General features: G+C 45.2%; 1 protein-coding gene and 1 non-coding gene across 2 annotated transcripts; one reads left to right on the forward strand and one right to left on the reverse strand.

Annotated features, from left to right (window-relative positions):
• Positions 1-793: 793 nt before the first annotated feature.
• trnaq-uug lies at positions 794-865 on the forward strand. Its single transcript has one exon. It is a non-coding gene; the product is annotated as a tRNA-Gln (tRNA).
• A 4,444-nt stretch (positions 866-5,309) lies between these two features.
• On the reverse strand, positions 5,310-18,150 carry LOC118792454 (adenylate cyclase type 8-like). The gene is made up of 18 exons (XM_036550308.1): positions 17,257-18,150; positions 15,715-15,864; positions 14,956-15,086; positions 13,936-14,047; positions 13,375-13,502; positions 12,616-12,774; positions 12,183-12,414; positions 11,268-11,456; positions 10,608-10,708; positions 9,998-10,199; positions 8,653-8,754; positions 8,034-8,206; positions 7,560-7,641; positions 7,128-7,286; positions 6,651-6,797; positions 6,259-6,351; positions 5,978-6,086; positions 5,310-5,749 (listed from the first exon to the last, which is right to left on the reverse strand). Exons 1-18 carry the CDS (start codon positions 18,148-18,150, stop codon positions 5,310-5,312), a joined length of 3,603 nt encoding a protein of 1,200 aa, XP_036406201.1.
• Between the last annotated feature and the right edge of the window lie 342 nt (positions 18,151-18,492).

Below are 18,492 nucleotides of genomic sequence, written 5' to 3' on the forward strand. Positions count from 1 at the left end.
CAGAATAGTGGATGCCGTTCTCAGTTACGTGAGGTTACTGTAGTTGGAAACAGCATGGCCCACATGCATCTTTGAAAAAAAGGTGGAATACAGAACGCCGCAGATCCGTTTTATTGTAAAGATAAGAAGTGATGCATTTCTGTATCATTGAAGCAATTGAATGAATTTATATCTGAGACTGTCTTCGATCAATTTCATTTATGAAAGCGCACACACTACACGATCTTGATTCACTTTAATACATTAAAACTTTAAATTGTATGCATGCAAAATGTCAAATGTTGTTAATTTGTTTGTTTCCAGATCTTTATTCAAAAAGTGTAAACGTGAATAAACAGCAGATCATCAAATGGTAGCAATGGGTCTGCTCGCATACCAACCACTTCAGAGTGAAATTGTAACCACGTGTAAAAGATACTAATATTAAGTATTAAAGCGAAGTAAGTTTATGCGGTGCAGTGTGTTTTGTTTCCTTTGTTCACGCTTACTATTGATGTCATTGATCTGACATCTGGTGTAATACGGATGTGGACAAGCAAAGGGTGCAAAGTACTAATGATTTATATTTGTCTTTCATGCATTTTTTCTTTCAAATGTTATGAGAAAATACTAAAGGGATCAATATGCTGAACAAAAATCGAGCATGGTCTCTGCTGGTCAAAAGAGTTTTATGATCACTGCGTAATCAGTTTATAGGTTCTAAAGTCAATGAAAACCTGGGGACATCTTGAAGAAACCTCAGAATAAATTATGAAGAGGAGAAGTTATTTGCGTGGGAATACTCCGATGGGAGGGTTCCATGGTGTAATGGTTAGCACTCTGGACTTTGAATCCAGTGATCCGAGTTCAAATCTCGGTGGAACCTCTGGTGTGAGGCGACTCCTCTTTTCTGCAGCGTCGTTCCTCTCAGACACGACCACGGGGAGCCAGAACAGCGGAATCACTGGCCATTTTACGACACATTACATTACCTCATTTAGCAGACGCTCTTACACAGAGCGATTTACAAATAAGTGCATTACTATGGTAAGAGGACCCACCACTTCAGATTGCATCTCGGTTCCACCTCAATCCCCACCCCCAACAGCTGCTACCTGTAGTACTTGCTGTTTGTTTTACGTGTAATATCGCAACGTGTTTTGGATTCTGTGATCTAGTGGTTGATGTATGGTAGTATATTTGGCTTACATTGTGTTATCAAGGTAACTTGTGGTAGGGCTTGAATAGTGTTATGCCAACACTCACTGGCCTGCGAGCGTTGTTAGCCTGATCTGACACTCTTGCTAATTCAGCTTGAATGGATACACTTCTTTTCTTTTGCGCTGGATGTTGCTCTGAATAAGCGTCTGCTAAGTGAATGTATTGTAATGGAATGAAATCTGTGGTTAGAAACAGGGCAAATGGAAAGAGCTCTAAGGATCTTTCTGTATGTGCTACATGCTACATTTCTGCAAATGAATATTAGGGGCTTTTTACACCCCTTCTGCCAAACAACATCGACATCAGAAAAATTTGGCGTTTAGGAGGCACCAATACACCACTAGATGGCAGTATTCACTTAGGATCAGAAATGCAGCATCGTAGCAGCAGCATGGCATGCTCGTATTGTTTGTGTACTGTTGAGTGCTCTTATGACGACTGAATTGATAACACCACTAGATGGCAGTATTCACTTAGGATCAGAAATACAGCAGCAGTACCTCAACAAAGCATGCTAGTACTGCTTGTGTACTGTTGAGTGCTCTTACGATGACTGAATTGATATGTAAATCCAAAATATAGTTATTTTTGTATAATGAGCCATGCAAATCAAATGCAGTTAGAAGAGATCAACATTTGTGGTGACACAAAATGCATTTTATTTTTTATTTATTTTTTGCAAATCATTACCAATGTTACAAATATATACCACAGAAAATAAATACAAGAAAGTTTTTTTTAAGCTTTCCAAATACTGACAGTTAAAATATTTGAATACATAACTGGCAAATGTATATTAGCAAAATTATTGTAGCAAACATTTCATGATCTTTTTGCCAGGTGATGAGATATGGCTGTAATGCTATAATCTGATTTAAAGAAAATCTAATAACCGCTGAAATTTCTTTGTAAAAATGATGTGAACAGTTTTCACAAAATGTTTGGGAAATAACAAATTATATTTTTTTATTAAAGGCAGGGAATACAGTACAGCCCTAGAACACATGAAGTATTTGAATAGGTTTTGTGAAAAATATCTAAAAATGCTGTAGCAATTTTATGTTAAGTACTTTTTTTTAATCCCTCCCTGCATTGGGTTGATTATCTGCTTTAAATGTAGAATGTCTTTCTGCGGCAGATGATATTAATTCTCTGTTTCCCCATGGCAATCTGCCATTACTGCTTCTCATCAGAATACACTGAACCAGACATTTTATCAGAACACGATTCTAGGCTTGAAATATTGCCCCATAACTTGGCTCAGGATAGATCTGAGTGAAACTTTTCACAATCTGTCAGTGATCATGATTGAAATACTGTTTTTGTATATGTTATTATTCCCCTTGTTTCCTCTTAGCCAATGTTAGTTTGGCCACTTAATATACTGAAATTGGGGACAAATAGGTTTTAGACAGAAAAAATATGTCTGTATTTAAGGATCCATAAGCAATTTCCTTCGTCCTGTGTTTGGTCTAAAATATATGATGCATGTTGTGGATTACCCACATCCAACAACTAATATGATTATGTCACTGTCAATGATTGTCATATGTAATTTATTTCAGATGTTATTTGTGCCAGGAGTAAGTTATGTGCCAGGCATAAATAATTTAAAGCAAGTTCCTTATCTTTTGTCCGTTATTTGAAGAACTGCTCATGGAATACGAGGCCAGAGTTTTGCTGAGAGGATTTGATTTGCTTCTTGTTTATTAGTGCGGTTGGTTTCTAACAGACTGCATGTCCCTCTGTTTCTGTTTGTTTTAAACAAACCAACTGGCTCCACTGAATGCCACTCTCAGCATGGTGTGAGTCATTCACATGGCAGCCATTGAGCATCATAAATGCAGTATGATTAGTCTGTGAAAGCCCTTGTGCCTTACAAGAATAAGATTTCATTTTCCATGTTAATTGTGTGGCAGATGAAAACATTAATTCGGCCCAATAATGCTTCTTACTCCACGCTGCCACGATGTTCTAATAACGAAAAAATAAACCTCCTACTTGCAAATAAAGCTGGTAAAATAAGTCAAAAACTTAAACATACTAGAGTTGAAACACTTTGTATCTGAGACAGAAGACAAATGTTTGATATAGTACATTAACTTGCATTTTCATCCATATAGTAATTCATTTAAAAGAACATAGAAACTTGAGATTAGAGATAAATACTCAGTGTATCTTTTCCAGATTCATGTGCTTTATTTCCTATATCATGTCTTTACCTGCTTTTGCTTCTTCATTGTTTCAGTGTGTCAATATAATGTCTACATTACAGGAAAGTCTTTAATCTCTGTCTTGTTGAGGGTGTTTAGGAGTAGGCAAAATAATCCATCTGAATGTCAGATTTAATGGAGGGCAGGATCAATTAGATTAATTAGATGTCTTTGTATGATGCTTAAATAGGATCATAAAGTTAAGCATACATTTTAGCACAAATCACACCAAATAAAGAAAGCAAAGAAACCACACAAAGCTTCAGATAAAGATTTATTATTCATACCAAATTATTTGAGCCACAGAAGTGTTGAAGAGTTGTATTAAAATGATGTGAGGCATGCATCAGAGAGGACGTGTTGCTGAGGGCATTCTAATAAAATGAAGTGCACTACAGTGAATGGCAAAGAGGTATATTGATGGCTTCTAGTTTTGAAATTGTAACTATCCATCTATTTGTGTGGGTAAATCAAAGCGTAGACTCAATAAAGTAATTTTCTCTAAGTGATCTCATAAGTCTCTGATGGCATTTTGGTGCTAAGCCCATGAAATCTGCTCAGAAAGTGTCTATGGGCGGCGCTAAAAAGCATTGACTTTAAAATCTGCTCACGGTGCAGGCTCTTTTTCTCTTAGTATATGAATCTGTGGATTAAGAAGCATACCCCTGTTCTGTTTACACAATAAATGAAAGAAGTTAAATGCCACTGTTCTCACTGACTCCAGCTAGGGACACAGGCAACCAGGACCAAGCAAGCTGGAAAACAACCTGTTTGCCTACAACCCCCACAATCCATCACTCAGTATGTCCGCAGAGTCACTGCCCTTTCCGTTTTCCATTAATTTCTACTGGGAAGTTTGACACAGCATTTTACTTTTTCCATACTTCTAACAAAAAACATGTGGGAATACTAAGCAAGTGGCAGCTGTGATTGTCAAGCTAGGGAAATGACTACATTGCTTGGTAATGCTGCAGAAGAAGGTTTGACTCATGAGATCTGGTAATTTCCACTTTCTCTAAGTACATTGAACAGGGAAGGCTATGTACAACTTTTTAAAAAAATAACATTAGCACTGTAAGTATTCCAATTAGCTTCCAATCTGAACAACATGTTGAATGTAGGATGTGTAACATAGACTGAATGATAAATGAACAAATACGTTAATTATCCAGGGGAGTGGCATCTCTTCATTTTAGATCACAGCTGCTCCAGCTGCAGGACAGATCGGCATCTTGCACATACTCATCCACAGTCAAGGTGTCAATCTTACCAAGAGACACTGAAAAGATACAGCATCCTTGCACTCACGCTTGTGTTTCCAGACTGACAGAATGTCATGCCATGACAGCCGTGAACTGTAATCACAGGAGTTCACACTATGTGTACCAAACACAAACGTTCGTTTAATACCAAAACGATCAATTCTTCTAAGTTATTGTTTCTCTATTAAGTAGAACTTAACTGGCTTTGAGAGAAAAGTGGAGATGATGGGTGGATTTTTCCTCTTGTGGCTGTTTTTCCTGCAGTTTATTTCATATTTGAACTTGAAACAGTTATGAAAACATGGTATAAAACAAAAATACATGCAAACCAATAAGATCAGTGCATATGAAACAGTACAATGATCACTATTCAGTTAGCATTGTATAATATGGGTCCATTGTCTGAGAAGCTCTCAGAGTACATTTGTAGAGGGCTCCTCCCATTATAAGTCTTTCGAAGGAGACTTGGAGGTTGCTTGGCATTTGTGTCTCCTGGTAGAGAGGTGGTCTCTTCAAGGAGCTGCGGAGGTATACTTGAAGACATCTGAAAGGCGACATGGGTATCTCTCCACACAGACCTGCGGCGGTCTCCTGTGGAGGAAATCCTGGAAGGAGTCACTCGCAGAAGCAGCCGTCAGACCTTCTGGTTGTTCTGCTGTTGCTGCTGGGGGAGGGCGAAGGCCCCGTTGGCCTCCCTCAGCTTCTCCCTGTGCCGCGCCTGCACCAGGCCGAACACCACCGCCGCCAGGGAGTTGCGCCCGCCGCCCCCGCCCCGGCCGTACGAGGGGGGCTTGTCCGGATTGGAGAGGGCGGACGCCTGCCCCCGGCTGCTGATGAAGTAGGTGCGCACCCTGCCCTGCTGCTCGCTCACGCCCTTGATGAAGATCTCGCCGCGCAGCTCTAGAACGAAGCCCCACTCCATCAGGATGCGGCGGGTGGCCTCGGGCACCTGGATGCGCCCGCTCACGCCCGTGCTGTCCATGCGGCTCGCCAGGTTCACCGTCGTGCCCCAGATGTCGTACTGCGGCTTGGTGGCGCCGATCACCCCGGCCACCACCGGCCCGTGGGCGATCCCTGCCGAACGTGTGGGGGGAGGGAGGTTGCAATTATCACAACTGCGAGGTGTTCAGCTGCGCATCACAATTACAGCTTTTTACTGCCCTATTATTCCCTATTACTTCCCTATTCCCTCCCTATCGCCTATTCCCTTTTACTTCCTGTTCCATTTCCATCTTACACAAAGGTGCTTGAGTCAGTGAGATTAGCAGTGTGTTCGATACAGCTTCTTGGTGATTAGCTTACCGACGCGTAGCTGGAAGTTGTTGGAGGAATGCTTGTTGATTTCCCTCAGGGTCTCCTGCATGGCCAGAGCGAAGAGGACCAGCTCACTGAGGTGATTCCATTTGTCTCCCTTGGGCATCTGTGTAACACGGGAATGATTGGGGGGGCAGAGACCGAGGGAGGCATTAAAGCTGTATATTGAGATGGTTTTTATATCATATTTACAAACAATGCAATTCAAGCACGAATGGTGGAATGGAATTCCGCAGTACAATATATTACTGACACCAGTGTATACTTGCCTGTCTATCAGGTGATAGGCCTGAGGCTGCCATGTAACTGCTGCCAATGGTTTTGATTTTTTCAATGTCATTAAAGTAGGACTCCTCCAGCAGCTAAAGTGAACAGAAAGAGTTCAGGGTCACGGTCAGTCGCTGGAATTGTGTCCCAGCACCTCAACAAAACCTGACATAATTAGCCACCTAAGAAGGCCAAGGTCAAGCCACCAAGATCGCAGTAAGCCAAATTTAGATCAGCCCTTAAGGTAAAGTCACATTTGCCCCAAGTCAGAGCCATTAGAAAGGAATGTGATTCACATCTTTGGAATAATACGTCTCGCACAGTTCAAATGCACTGTGTTAAATGTCTGCAGCCGAGCTAAAGGTGCGCTGAGCCGCTCGACCGCCTCGCCCACCTCGTCAAAGTCAGCGATGATCTCGTTCAGCAGCCGCAGGCACTCCACCCCCTGCTGCTTGATCTCCATCTGCTCGTAGTAGTCGTTGAATCCGGGAATGGAGGCAAACATCACCCCTACCTCATCGTAGGACTGGGAGTAGAGGTCCTGCCGTGGAGGGAGAGGAAAAGAAAGCTTGTATTATCATTTCCGGACACCACCTGTGTGTAACAGAATTCAGATCAAAAGAAATGCCAAACTATAATTCAATACAGCTAATGGCTCTATGCACTAAGTATGGCACTGAAATTTTTAGTGCCACTAGGTCAGTTTAAAATGAATTACCATCAACGCATGTGATAATTTGCTCTCTGTACTGAAACACAGTTAGAAGTATAGAGGAAAATCCCCACTCGGTGGAGCTCAGCAGTATAACACAGAGCTGGGTGCGCTTAAGCTTTCACGCCAATGAACCAGATGCACTGAGCAGTCTGGTACCTCATCATTCCTGCTCCTCTCCAGGAAGTGCCGTGCCACGTGCGAGGGCAGGATGTTGTGAAGCAGGCACTCGTTGTGCTCCCGCAGCTCCTTCATGTCCTCCACTTCCTGTCGGGCCTGCATTCTCCACAGGAAGTCCAGCCTGGCCGTCGCCTCCAGCTGAGCAGGGAGCGAAAGGTGGGGTGAGGGGGAAAAGATTTTGCAAACACGAGAACAAAGCAGCCTCCGGATCGGACTTAATGCTTCATACTTAATGCAAGAATGAGAATCATAAGCCTTCTCTATCTGTAATGCACAGTTTCGGAATCCATGACTTAAAAAGGCGTTTGTGTCAGGAAGGGGATTAACAGACTTTCACAGAGGCCAACACAGACAGCAATGACAACAGCACATCCATGTGTACTGAAAAAGTGGTGAGTGATGTTTTCTTACCTGCCGACTGTTGTAGAAAACAGCTATAACAAACATGGCCAGCAGCAGAACAGAAATCCCCTTCCTCCTGAGAAACTGGGACCTGGAGGTAAGGGAAGGGATAGAAACCCCAAAGCTGAAACCACAGCTCCATCCACAGACACGGGCCTACATGGCTTATACAGATTCAGAAGCCTGGTTTGATTTAAAACATGGCTCAGTATAGGAGAAAACTTGGGCTCATTTCAGAGTATTGCCACATTAATAGTGTCTACTGACAGACACTGCTCTGGTAGCATTTAAGAAAAACCTCCAGAGCTCTCCTGCGCTCCCTGCTTTTGTGAGTTCTGTGTGGCCACAAGAAGAGGAGAGGTCATGAAGGTCACAGGATCAGGCCAAAAGTGACACTAGTTTGGGTGATTAAGGTGAAAGGCATTACATTCAGATATGGGTGCCCCCCGGTTTCCCTGTGTGGTTTGCCTCCTTCGCTTGTACCTGTGTACATGACTGAGCTGGTGCTGATGGAGGAAGAGCATGTGGAAGGCCACCTCGATGAGGTAGGTGTAGACGGCAATAACCAGCAGCAGCACCGCCAGCTTCAGGAGGGAGCTCAGCCGGAGGAACACGGCGCACGACACCATGGCAACCACCCCGCTCAGGACAAAGAACTGCAGAGAAAGACGGAGAGGCAGGCAGTTACGCACACCATTCATCTACTGCAAAATCATATCAAATCCTATTAGGTCACTCAGGTTAATACATTTTACATTATGATTACCATAAATAATCTGGCTCAACAAAATAATCTATTCATGGCAAAAGTTTTGCCTTTTTTTGTTACTTTGAAATGTGATCAATACAATTAACTGTAGGTCTAATTATAGTTCCCCATTCCAAAGTTAGCTGCTTTTTTGGGGTGGGGGGAGGGGTGGTATTTCAGGGTTACATGAGTCTTAGCACATTAAACCTGTAGAAGTGTCAGCTCGGCAGGCAAATATCTGGTTGGGTAGAAGAACACAGATCCCTGCTGCAGTTCTCTCTCATTGAGAGCATATGCTGTCCCTGAGTAAGACTGTTCCTATATATAAGACTGTTCCTTATAGAGTCCACTCACCTCAGGGTCAGTACATATGTTAACTGGCCACTGGCTGGGTGGAGGCTGAGTACTCTTGTTGGTCCCATCTCCACTCTCTGCTTCCATCATGTGACACCACAGCTAGTCCATAAAGATAACATGCAAATCAGAAAGGGTTAGGTGCCATAACAAACAATGGTAACAGTTCAGAGGTCGTGCAGACCAGAGGGCTTCTGTCACAAAAACTGCAGAAGGTGTACAGTGACGACCACAAAGAATTGCTACTTGGCCAGTAGAGGGCATTCTTCCTTCTGGAATGAGTGAAATCCAATGCAATCCAGTGATGGGGACACAGTGTTACAGAATGCTACGTTATTAAACCTGGCTCCTGACTCCCTCTGATCATTGAGGATACTATGACCTGACTCTTTGTGATCATTAAAGATTCTATGACTCTCTTTGCAAGGAGAGATAACGTCAGCCCCCTGTATTCTGGCCAAATCCTCAATCTGGCTCTCTCAATCTGGCCACCTAATCATTTATTCAGCTGGCACATCAATCTTTCCCTCTGCATCTGTGATGGTGTCTGGTGGGCGTTCTGGCGGCTGTCGTGCATCACCTGGGAGGTGGGAGGTGTCAGTGGGCATTGAGATCAGGGTCTCTACCCCTGTTTATAAAGCCATTGAAAAGCACTGCGCAGATGAACCAAGTAATCATTATTATATTCACTGCAGGAGCCACAGTGAAGAGGCAGCCTGAAGAGTGGTTTCACAGTCCAGGGTTCCTGATACTCCCAGCCTGGCTGAATCTAAGACTGAGTCTCATATCTAGAAAAGGCTTAATGTGTGAATTAGTCCTGGGTTGGTGGCTAACAGTTTGTGAAACACTAAATGGGGATCCTCTGAAAAAGATTGCAGCCATATAGAGATTTAGCTTTCATTGCTTCCTTTTTGTTTCTTTCACTGTACAATACTTCGATCGAGAAGGTGTAGCTCTGAGATACCTGATATACCATATTCTCATCTCAATTTAATTGAGTGATGGACTAGCTAGAGGATCATATTGAACGCTGTCATATTCTGTCTCAGTGATTGTCTCGATGTTGTTTTGTAACCTCATCTCTCAGATTACCTTTTTGTCTTGTTTGTTCGATCTACAGAACTTTGAGTCGTGCCTGCATGTGATGAATATTTTTGGTGTGACAGCGAAAAATACTTACTGAATAATGAATAATGAATATAAAATTCAGATGCCTATGATGAGACAGTATAATGATGTCTTCTTTTTGTTTGCATCTAACACACCAATGAAGAAAGAGAGCAAACTACATGGGTGGATGTGTCCTGCTCTACGCTGGCTGAGGGCAGAAGGGACCGGGACCCACCATGTCGGAGGAGGCCATGCCGAAGTTGAGGGCCACAGCGGTGAGGGTGAGCAGGTTGCGGACGCTCTTGGTCTCGTGGATCCAGCAGCAGAGCTGCTGCAGGGCGGGCGGCGAGCACTTGAACTCCTCCGCCAGCGTGACCACCAGCAGGAGCAGGTACGCCGACAGGAAGCAGGCAAACTGCACCACCATGGGACACAGCCTAGGGGTGGGGGTCCGGACCATGAGGAAGGGAGGGAGGGAGGGAGGAAAAGATGGGAGGGAGGGACAGAGAGAGGTGGGGAGGAGACAGGGAGAGAGACAGGGGGAGAGACAGAGATAGAAATATGATTTTTGTTATAGCCACAAAAACTAAGTCCATACACACTGCTTCCAAGGCCCCTAGACATTCATGCAGCATCTCTAAAATTCTGCTTTGTCAAGTATACATTGCTCACTGCAAACACGGAAACTAGATACTACAGTTGTAAAAGCTTAGAGTAGTTCTGTTTATAGAGCTCGCCAGACAAACCAGCAAGCAGTTGACTGGTTGAGTTACACCCAAGACCAACCAGCAAGGTGGAAGAAATGGCGCTGAACTGTGATTGGGTGGGCAAGGTTTGTGACTCACTTCGGAGCTGGGATGAGGGCCTGCACAGCCATGACGAAGAGGAGCATAATGAAGGAGCAGACCAAGTTGGACTTGAACATTTCATCTCTTAACTGGGAAAACTGGGAGATACAAGCACAGAGACCTACAGTAAAAACTAGTGATTCCAAGAGTTATAATCATAGCAAGGCCCAATCTATCTCTTCTACATCAGGATTTCGAGGACATATAGAAGCATGTCAACCTCCTAATATGACATTAATATTTTTACAAAAGTTACAAGTACTTTTATGTTTAAACATGAACATTTAACTGTGAAAATTATTAAGTACAGTGACAGTGTAGCACAGTGGAGAAGGAGTAGCACTTGTATCAGACAGGTTCAATTCCTTGCTGAGACACTGCTATACTTGCCTACACAATTGCCTCAGTAAATGTCCAGCTGTATAAAGGGTTACGTGTGAAAACTTTAACCTATGTAAGCTGCTCTGGATGAGAGTGTCTGCTAAATGACAATAATATAACTTAGTTACTGTTTTCTTCCACTGGGCATGCTCAAGATTGTGAGGAATTTGTTGCCATGATGGAGTAATGAACAGATTTCTGTTCGTTATCTCTTTTCTGTCTTCCTCCTCTCTGGTGAGAGGAGCATCTGACACACCCCGCCCTCCTCCCCTGCACCTTGTCCTCGATGTGCGTGTCCTTGAAGACCAGGGTGACGGGCGTGATATGCTCCTTCCTCATGCGCTCGCTGCTCCGCACCTCGATGGCGTGCTCGATGCGTTTGTTGATCTCCCTGGAGCCCGAGCGCCGCGACGCCACCTGGTTCGGCAGCTGCTCCAGTGACCCGTTGGTGAAGGTGGCCAAGATCTGTGGGAATGAAGTCAGTGCAGTCAATGCAGGAACGATTACAGTCCCCTGCCGGGTGACAGAAGGCATCTGGGGGAGTACACGTATATTACAATTACGACTAACTGCAGAGCCTGGCTTAGTGTATATACATCAAGGACTGCAGAGATACAATTATGCTTTCGACACAATAATTCCCTGTAATGCATGTGGGAGTGTCAACTTAATTGCTTTATGATTAATTAACATAATAATCCAGACAATTCTAGGTGCAGTCATAATTACTATGGATCCAGATGTTTTTGTTTTTGTTGCTGAATGACTATAGCCTGAATAGATCCTAATGTAGATGTACCAATAAACCTTACCCTAGCTGACATTATTTTATCTATACCCCTTATACCAGCTATTTTTCTCTCCTTTCTTTAAAATACAACTTTCATTTCCTCCATGCACAGCTCTGAGGTCAGTGTGAGACTTTGTGTGCCCTGCTGATTCAGTGGGCAGTGTGGGTCCGAAATGAGATTTAACCCAGCCCGCAATTACTGTAGCTCTCTGGTGGTTCTGAGGGCAGTGTGTGTCTGAAATAAGAATTCACAGCTCTGAGGTCAGTGTGAGAGTTTGCACTCTCCTGGCTCAGTGGGCAGTGTGGCTCTGAAGTGACAGCTAACACAGTCCTGAGGTCAGTGTGAGAGCTCGCTGTCTGCTGGTTTCCGCGAGCAGCACGGGTCTGGAGTGAAAGCTCACACAGTTCATGTCGATGATGTTGCCGAAGGGCAGCTCGGCGCTCCAGGAGTTGCTGCTGGGCCGGCGGGCCTTAGGTGGCTCCACGTCCCCTTTGTCTGCCTCGGTGTGGCAGATGAGGAAGGTGTCGATGTTGTGCTTGCGCAGGAACTCATTGCGCTCGTGACCACGCCCATCCTCAGTTTCATAGCTGCCTTCCAGGCAGTCCAGGGTGGCTCGGGAGATGTGGATCCGGCTAGGGAGAGCACCAGAAAACAGTAAGAGCAGAGTCACTTTGACTTTAATCACACGTTACGGAATCTTGGAGGGCTACAGTGTCTATAGGACCATGGCCTTCAATGTCAAAGTACAGCTCACTGTATCAATCAGTCTTTTAATAATAAAGGACATGACATCATTAACTGTCCTAGAAGTACAGCAGGGCTGGCACTCTCACCCTGGGATGCCCCCTGCCTCCAGCATGTTGGCGACGCCCACGTCCCAGGACCACACATCGAACTGCCACTTTTGAAGACCCAGCACGCCGCACAGAACCGAGCCCGAGTGGATCCCGATGCGCATGTCCATGTCGTGGTTCAGCTGCTTCCTCACGTACCTGAGAGGGGGAAACAGACGGGGTCAGCCGGTGAGACAGCAACCGAGCCGCCATCAGAGCTGAAATAAGTGTCATTCAGGAGTTCTCTGTGTCTGACATGCATGGAGATGTTTCAAATGTCTTCATAACTGACATGTTTCCATTTTGAAGAGTCTGTGATGTATGGTAGTGTGTCCCCTATGCTGTCTAGTCAGGTTGTAGATGTTAACTTGTGGTAGGGCTTGAGTAGAGTTATTCTCACATTCATGGGTCTCGCAGTATTGTTAGCCTGGTCTAACACTGTTGCTCATTCAACTTGACTGGATACACTTCTGTTCTGTTGTGCTGGAAGTCGCTCTGGATAACACCTAAATGCATGTAATGTAATGTAAAGAGTCAATGTTAGTAAAATCTTTGAAATAAGAGCTTCTTCTACTCTCTTCTGTTCAACCAACGCCAATTAATCAGCATGACTGAACGCTAAAGCTGTGGTATATGCTGTATACATGAATGTGCATATATTAGGCACACAGATCTGAGGGAAGGTATGACAGTCCCTGAGGCTGCTCATGCTTGGCTGCCTGCCAGCGCTGCAGCAGGGGGTCCGCGGGAGGCACTGACCGTATGGTGCTGATCATGGCCAGCCCCATCTCCACGCAGCAGCGGGCGTGGGCGCGCTCGGGCTCCGGCACGCCCGACACACAGTAGTAGCAGTCGCCCAGGATCTTGATGCGCATACAGTGGTGCTCCTACGGGACACAGAGGAGAACACTGAGCCGGGGTGGGGAGATGTCGCGAGTGACACGGCCGACACACTCAGAACAGAAGTACACTGAGCTACAGAAGTTCAGTACAAGAGTGACTGCTATGCAATTGAAAGGCCTTTTAAATCACATTTGTTCAAATGACATTTTCAGCATAGAAACAGGTGGTAAGGGCATCCAAATTACATGGCTGGAGAATACACACTCTCATACACATCCACACACACGCACACATACACACACACACAAACACTCATGCACACAAGCCCACATACTCATGAAAAACCTCATACACACACACACACACACACACACTCTCATGCACACATACATGTACACACACTCTCATAAACACAAATACACTCTCATAAACTCTTATACAAACACTCGCTGGCTCGACGCTAAATGTCACTCTCACCTCTGCCAGGCGATCGAAGCGGCCGAAGAGCTCGTTGAGAGTGCGCACCAACTCCTGAGCAGACAGAGTCATGGACAGCATGGTGAAGCCCTTGATATCAGCAAAGAGGATGCTGTGTGAGAGAGAAAGCGGTCAGGGAAAGCCAGCTATCACTGGGAGTGGTGTGAGTCTGTATGTGCAACGATGTGCTATACAGCCTCCAATCTCTGTCCCTGAAAGAGAAGTGTCAATTGATTTCAATTATAGAATATAATTGTAAAACTCTTCTATTCACCCTCTCTCAAATGAAATGGTAATAATTAACTTAAAACAGTGACCTCATAGCTCAATACAGCAACATTCTTATTATTAAACTTATTTGCATTACTGGTCATTGGAAAGCAGTGTTAATACATTGGAGGCTAATGGCAATCTGGCAACCTTTGTTGTGAATTTGCTCATCCAATATATGATATGGGTATTAAATACAAGCTTGAAGTTTGATTTGCCAGATACGGGGAATAAAAGCTCACACAGATTGTGAAATATGATTACGTTTCTGGCTGGAAGCTGAAAAGCTCAAAGACACCAGCAGGTGCTGTCATGGAAAAACATATTTGTGGAATGAGGGTGACTTTGGAACAACCGCACTCCTGGATATTGATGTCTGGTGTACAACACTGAATGTAATTCTGCCCAAATATAAAAATATGGCTTTAGAGCTGGATATGCCAACACAGGAACTTTACATATGTAGCAAAAAGCAGGGAACAAGGGATATACAGTATATCTGGCCCACTGCTGTTGTACTCTTAGGCAAGGTACTTTAGTAGTTATCGAGTTATATAAATGGATGAAATTGTAACCTATGTGTATGTAAGTTGCTCTGGATAAGAGTGTCTGCTAAATGACAATAATGTAATGTAAACATAATGTAAACGTAACGTAAATGGTGTATTTTACTATTAGTTATGAGGTTTTCCATTGTTGTCAGAAACAGTGATAATCGGAAAAAAGGACTTTGTTCCCTGGCTGACTGACCTGACATCTTTGTACTGGTGAATGTAGATCTTGTGGAACTGTTGGGGCACAAGCTCGTCATCCATAGAGCTCATGTCTGCTATCATCTCCAAGGCAACAAAGCGAGGCAAGATGGATAGCACCAATCGCTCCTGTAGACACGCACAATAAACTTTTAATTTCCTGCGCGCACACACTCTCATAAGCATTCACACATTCACACGCACACACACTCACGCAAAGCACACAATACACAGAAGCACACATACTCACGCAAACCCTCATAAACACACGCACGCACGCACGTGCATACACACACACACACACACACTCATGCCCATACATGTACATGTACACACATTCTCATATGCATCTACACAAATACAGTCTCGTAAAATCTTACACGAACACGCATACACAAACACACGCAGACACACACAGGCACTAACACAGCACTCAGCCTTAAATAGGCCATCAGACATTAGAGATGCGTTCTGGAACATTTTGACTTGCCAGTAGCTCCTTGTGGGTAAACAGTTATTTTCATCTTAAGGAGCTTAGGGATTATATTGAAAAGGAAATGGAAATACCCGCCTAACAGTTGTACACATTTGTGTTGTGTGTGATCACCAAACGCTCTACACTGTGAATTATTTTTTGTTTTCATTGCTGCACGCTAGATTTCCCCAAGCAGCCTGCAGTGCCTGTGAAATGAGCGCGCGGCACGGCAGAGGCGAGTGCACGTGTAATGTCGGTTTGGGTGAAACGCGGTCCCCTGACCTGCCTCTGGTTCTCCCGCTCCAGCTTCACCCGCCCCTCGACGCAGCGCCGGGTCTCCAGGAAGGCCTGCCTCTGGGCGCGGTCTGAGAGGTAGTGGATGAACAGGCCCGCCGTGTTCATGCCCATGTACAGGAGTCCCTTGGCCAGCACCTGAGGACACACAGGTAAGTATGGGGTCTGCGCATTTATGCCCGCATGGGCAGTACATTCCCTCCAAATCCTGCAGAGAGTATAACTAACACGGATACTAATTCAGAGCTGTGATTTGTCCATTTTGACAGGGTTCAGTAAAAGAGTGGCTAGGGGTGCCATGTTTGGATGCCAAGTTTAAGAGCACCTGATGTATTCCATCATTATCGCAGTTCCTAGTCCCTACAGACATAGAGTCACTTCACTTCAATTGTATGTATTTTGAAAATTGGAAAAGAAGTGGCTCCAGAACAGTGTTTCACAGTCCTGCTACGGGAGCTGCACTATATGTGCTAAGTTTTGTTCCACCTTAATTGAATATTGATGTGTATGTAAACTTGAATAACTCTAGCTCAAACTACTGAACAAGCTCTCTTTATATATTGGCCTTGAAAACAACCTCTGGGCAACTATTTCAAGATTAATTGGTTCTTCATTTTATTCATCCAGAATCTGAAACAGCTGATTGACTGACTAACTTGATTAAAATGAACAGTTATCTGCATGTCTAATCTGTTTAAGGGCACAAATGAATACAAGTAAGTTGATGGTTAGATAACTGATGTCAAATCCAGATCAGTATCCACTTAACAGCTCAATCAAATTAATTAATTAAGAACTCAGTTGGCAGAGAAACAAGAATACACAGTTTGCCCTCAATACCAGGGTTGGCATGATACAGTTCAGAAGCCCTGTGTGACTTTCTTAGACACCTCATGTGGCTCTAACAACCCAATGCATACTTTAGGCTGGATCCTTTTTAAGAGGGATGTGTGTGTGGCTATTTTTGTTTAGGGTGTTTGCTAAATGTGGCTCATGAGTTATGTAGGTCTAAGAACCACTGGTACTATGTATACTTTCATTTGAAATACCAGATTACAGATGAAATAGTACATATGTACATGAATATGGCATATACATACCATATTCATAGTTGGTATAAGAATAGAGATTTCAAGTGACAGCACCAGGCCAAAGCTCACTACTATAATCAGCACATTCAATACTGCGACAAAATGAGTCCTATTTCTGCTGCATGTTCTTTTCTCCTGTGTCTCCTCCTGTCTGAATCTGATCTAAATCTGGGGTGGGTGATTCTTGTCCCAGAGGACAGATTTATAGCAGTGCTTGATTCATGCATACCGTTCATTTCAAAGGGCTGCTTATTCCAAATTAGAGGCACAGGAGATTCATGAGCTAAATTTAACACTTTTGTGGAGTAGAAATAACCAGCCCCGCCGCTTTGAAAGGACTAATATTACCATCACTTCCTTGCCTTGCGGTATTTGTTTGAGAGCTCATTACTGTGAGAATAATGGCAAACAGGACCGTACCACTTAGCACATTATTCACCTTTCTGAGCAGAGCTGGGTCATTGTAGTGACACAGAGCCACCACCAGGAGGTGCAGCGCGGAAGTGAGCGAGCCGGCGCAGATGGACCAGAGCAGGGGCAGTGGGAGCAGGGTGTAGGTGGCGAAGAGGGTGAAGAGCACGTACCAGGACTGGTCCCTTTCCAGCCCGTAGGCCAGGCCACCCAGCACCTGCACCGTCTGGGAGAGCCAGCTGGCCACACCCGCATAACGCAGGTACTGCGGGCACATGGCCCCCTTGTACGTCAGCACCAGCACACAGAGCACCATCCCCAGGGCCATGAAGAGGCCCGTCAGCCAGCCCCGCACGGGGTCCACCACCTCCGGCGCCACCACCAGGTAGATGAGGATGATGTGCAGCTTGGTGACGATGTCGATGACGTTGGTGACCACCAGCGAGGTGCGGCGCTGGCCGGAGGAGAAGTGCTGGTAGAGCTTCTCCAGGTCGCGGGACTTGAAGGTGTGGTGCAGCGTGGGCAGGTAGACGCCGCGGACGGACGAGCCCCAGCTGACGAAGAAGTCGGCGTCGCTGATGAAGTCGCCGCTGCTCTGCGTGCTGGTGGAGGCGCGCTCGTGGCTGGGGTGCACGCGGGCGACCGACACCCGCCGCTTGTGCACGCCGCCCCGCGAGGCCTTGCTGCGGATCTGCCGGTTGATCTCGTCGATGCAGGCGTCGGTGATGAGGATCTTGCGGGCCGGCTCCACCCCCACCTGCTGCGCCAGCTCCCGCTGGCTGATGATGTGCTTGACGGCGTTCTGCCACATCAGCTGCTTCCGCCTCAGGCCCGGGGACAGGGGCGCGGTCTGGAAGGACAGGGGCTGCTGCAGCTGCATGGTCCTGGGGTTGGGACACTGCGGCTCCTGGAAGGTCACCATGCTCCTCCGCTTGGGCCTCCCTTGGTGGCCGCTCTCAGCTCAAGAACAGAGACCTGTCACAGGCTCCGCACAGATGACACTCTCACACCTACACAGGGACAAGACAGCGGTGTGGAGTATTGGTGAGGACTGCTGAGTGAGTACATACAGGAGGTGCCATTAAAAAAGCCTGTTTTAAAGTCTGGACTGTTTAAATGAAGACCTATGTACAGTATATGTGTATCACATGTTCCTATATTGTTCCTGTACATGTTCCTGTTCCTGTGTTGTTGGCCTTCAGTATCAGTACATTTTTAGGGTTTCAGTTCGGATTGCCTGTGGTTTCTTTCTTGTCCTTTCCTA

Source organism: Megalops cyprinoides, chromosome 17 (assembly GCF_013368585.1).
Source record: "Megalops cyprinoides isolate fMegCyp1 chromosome 17, fMegCyp1.pri, whole genome shotgun sequence".
Lineage (NCBI taxonomy): Eukaryota > Metazoa > Chordata > Actinopteri > Elopiformes > Megalopidae > Megalops > Megalops cyprinoides.

Bases quoted from the DNA above. Each gene is read 5' to 3' on its own strand.
- LOC118792454 (XM_036550308.1), bottom strand. From the start codon at position 18,150: ATGGTGACCTTCCAGGAGCCGCAGTGTCCCAACCCCAGGACCATGCAG. The intron at 12,415-12,615 runs GTGAGAGTGCCA...TGCTCTCCCTAG, and splicing joins GAGGCAGGGGGCATCCCAGG to CCGGATCCACATCTCCCGAG. The intron at 6,798-7,127 runs GTACCAGACTGC...CCTCCACGGCAG, and splicing joins AGAGGAGCAGGAATGATGAG to GACCTCTACTCCCAGTCCTA.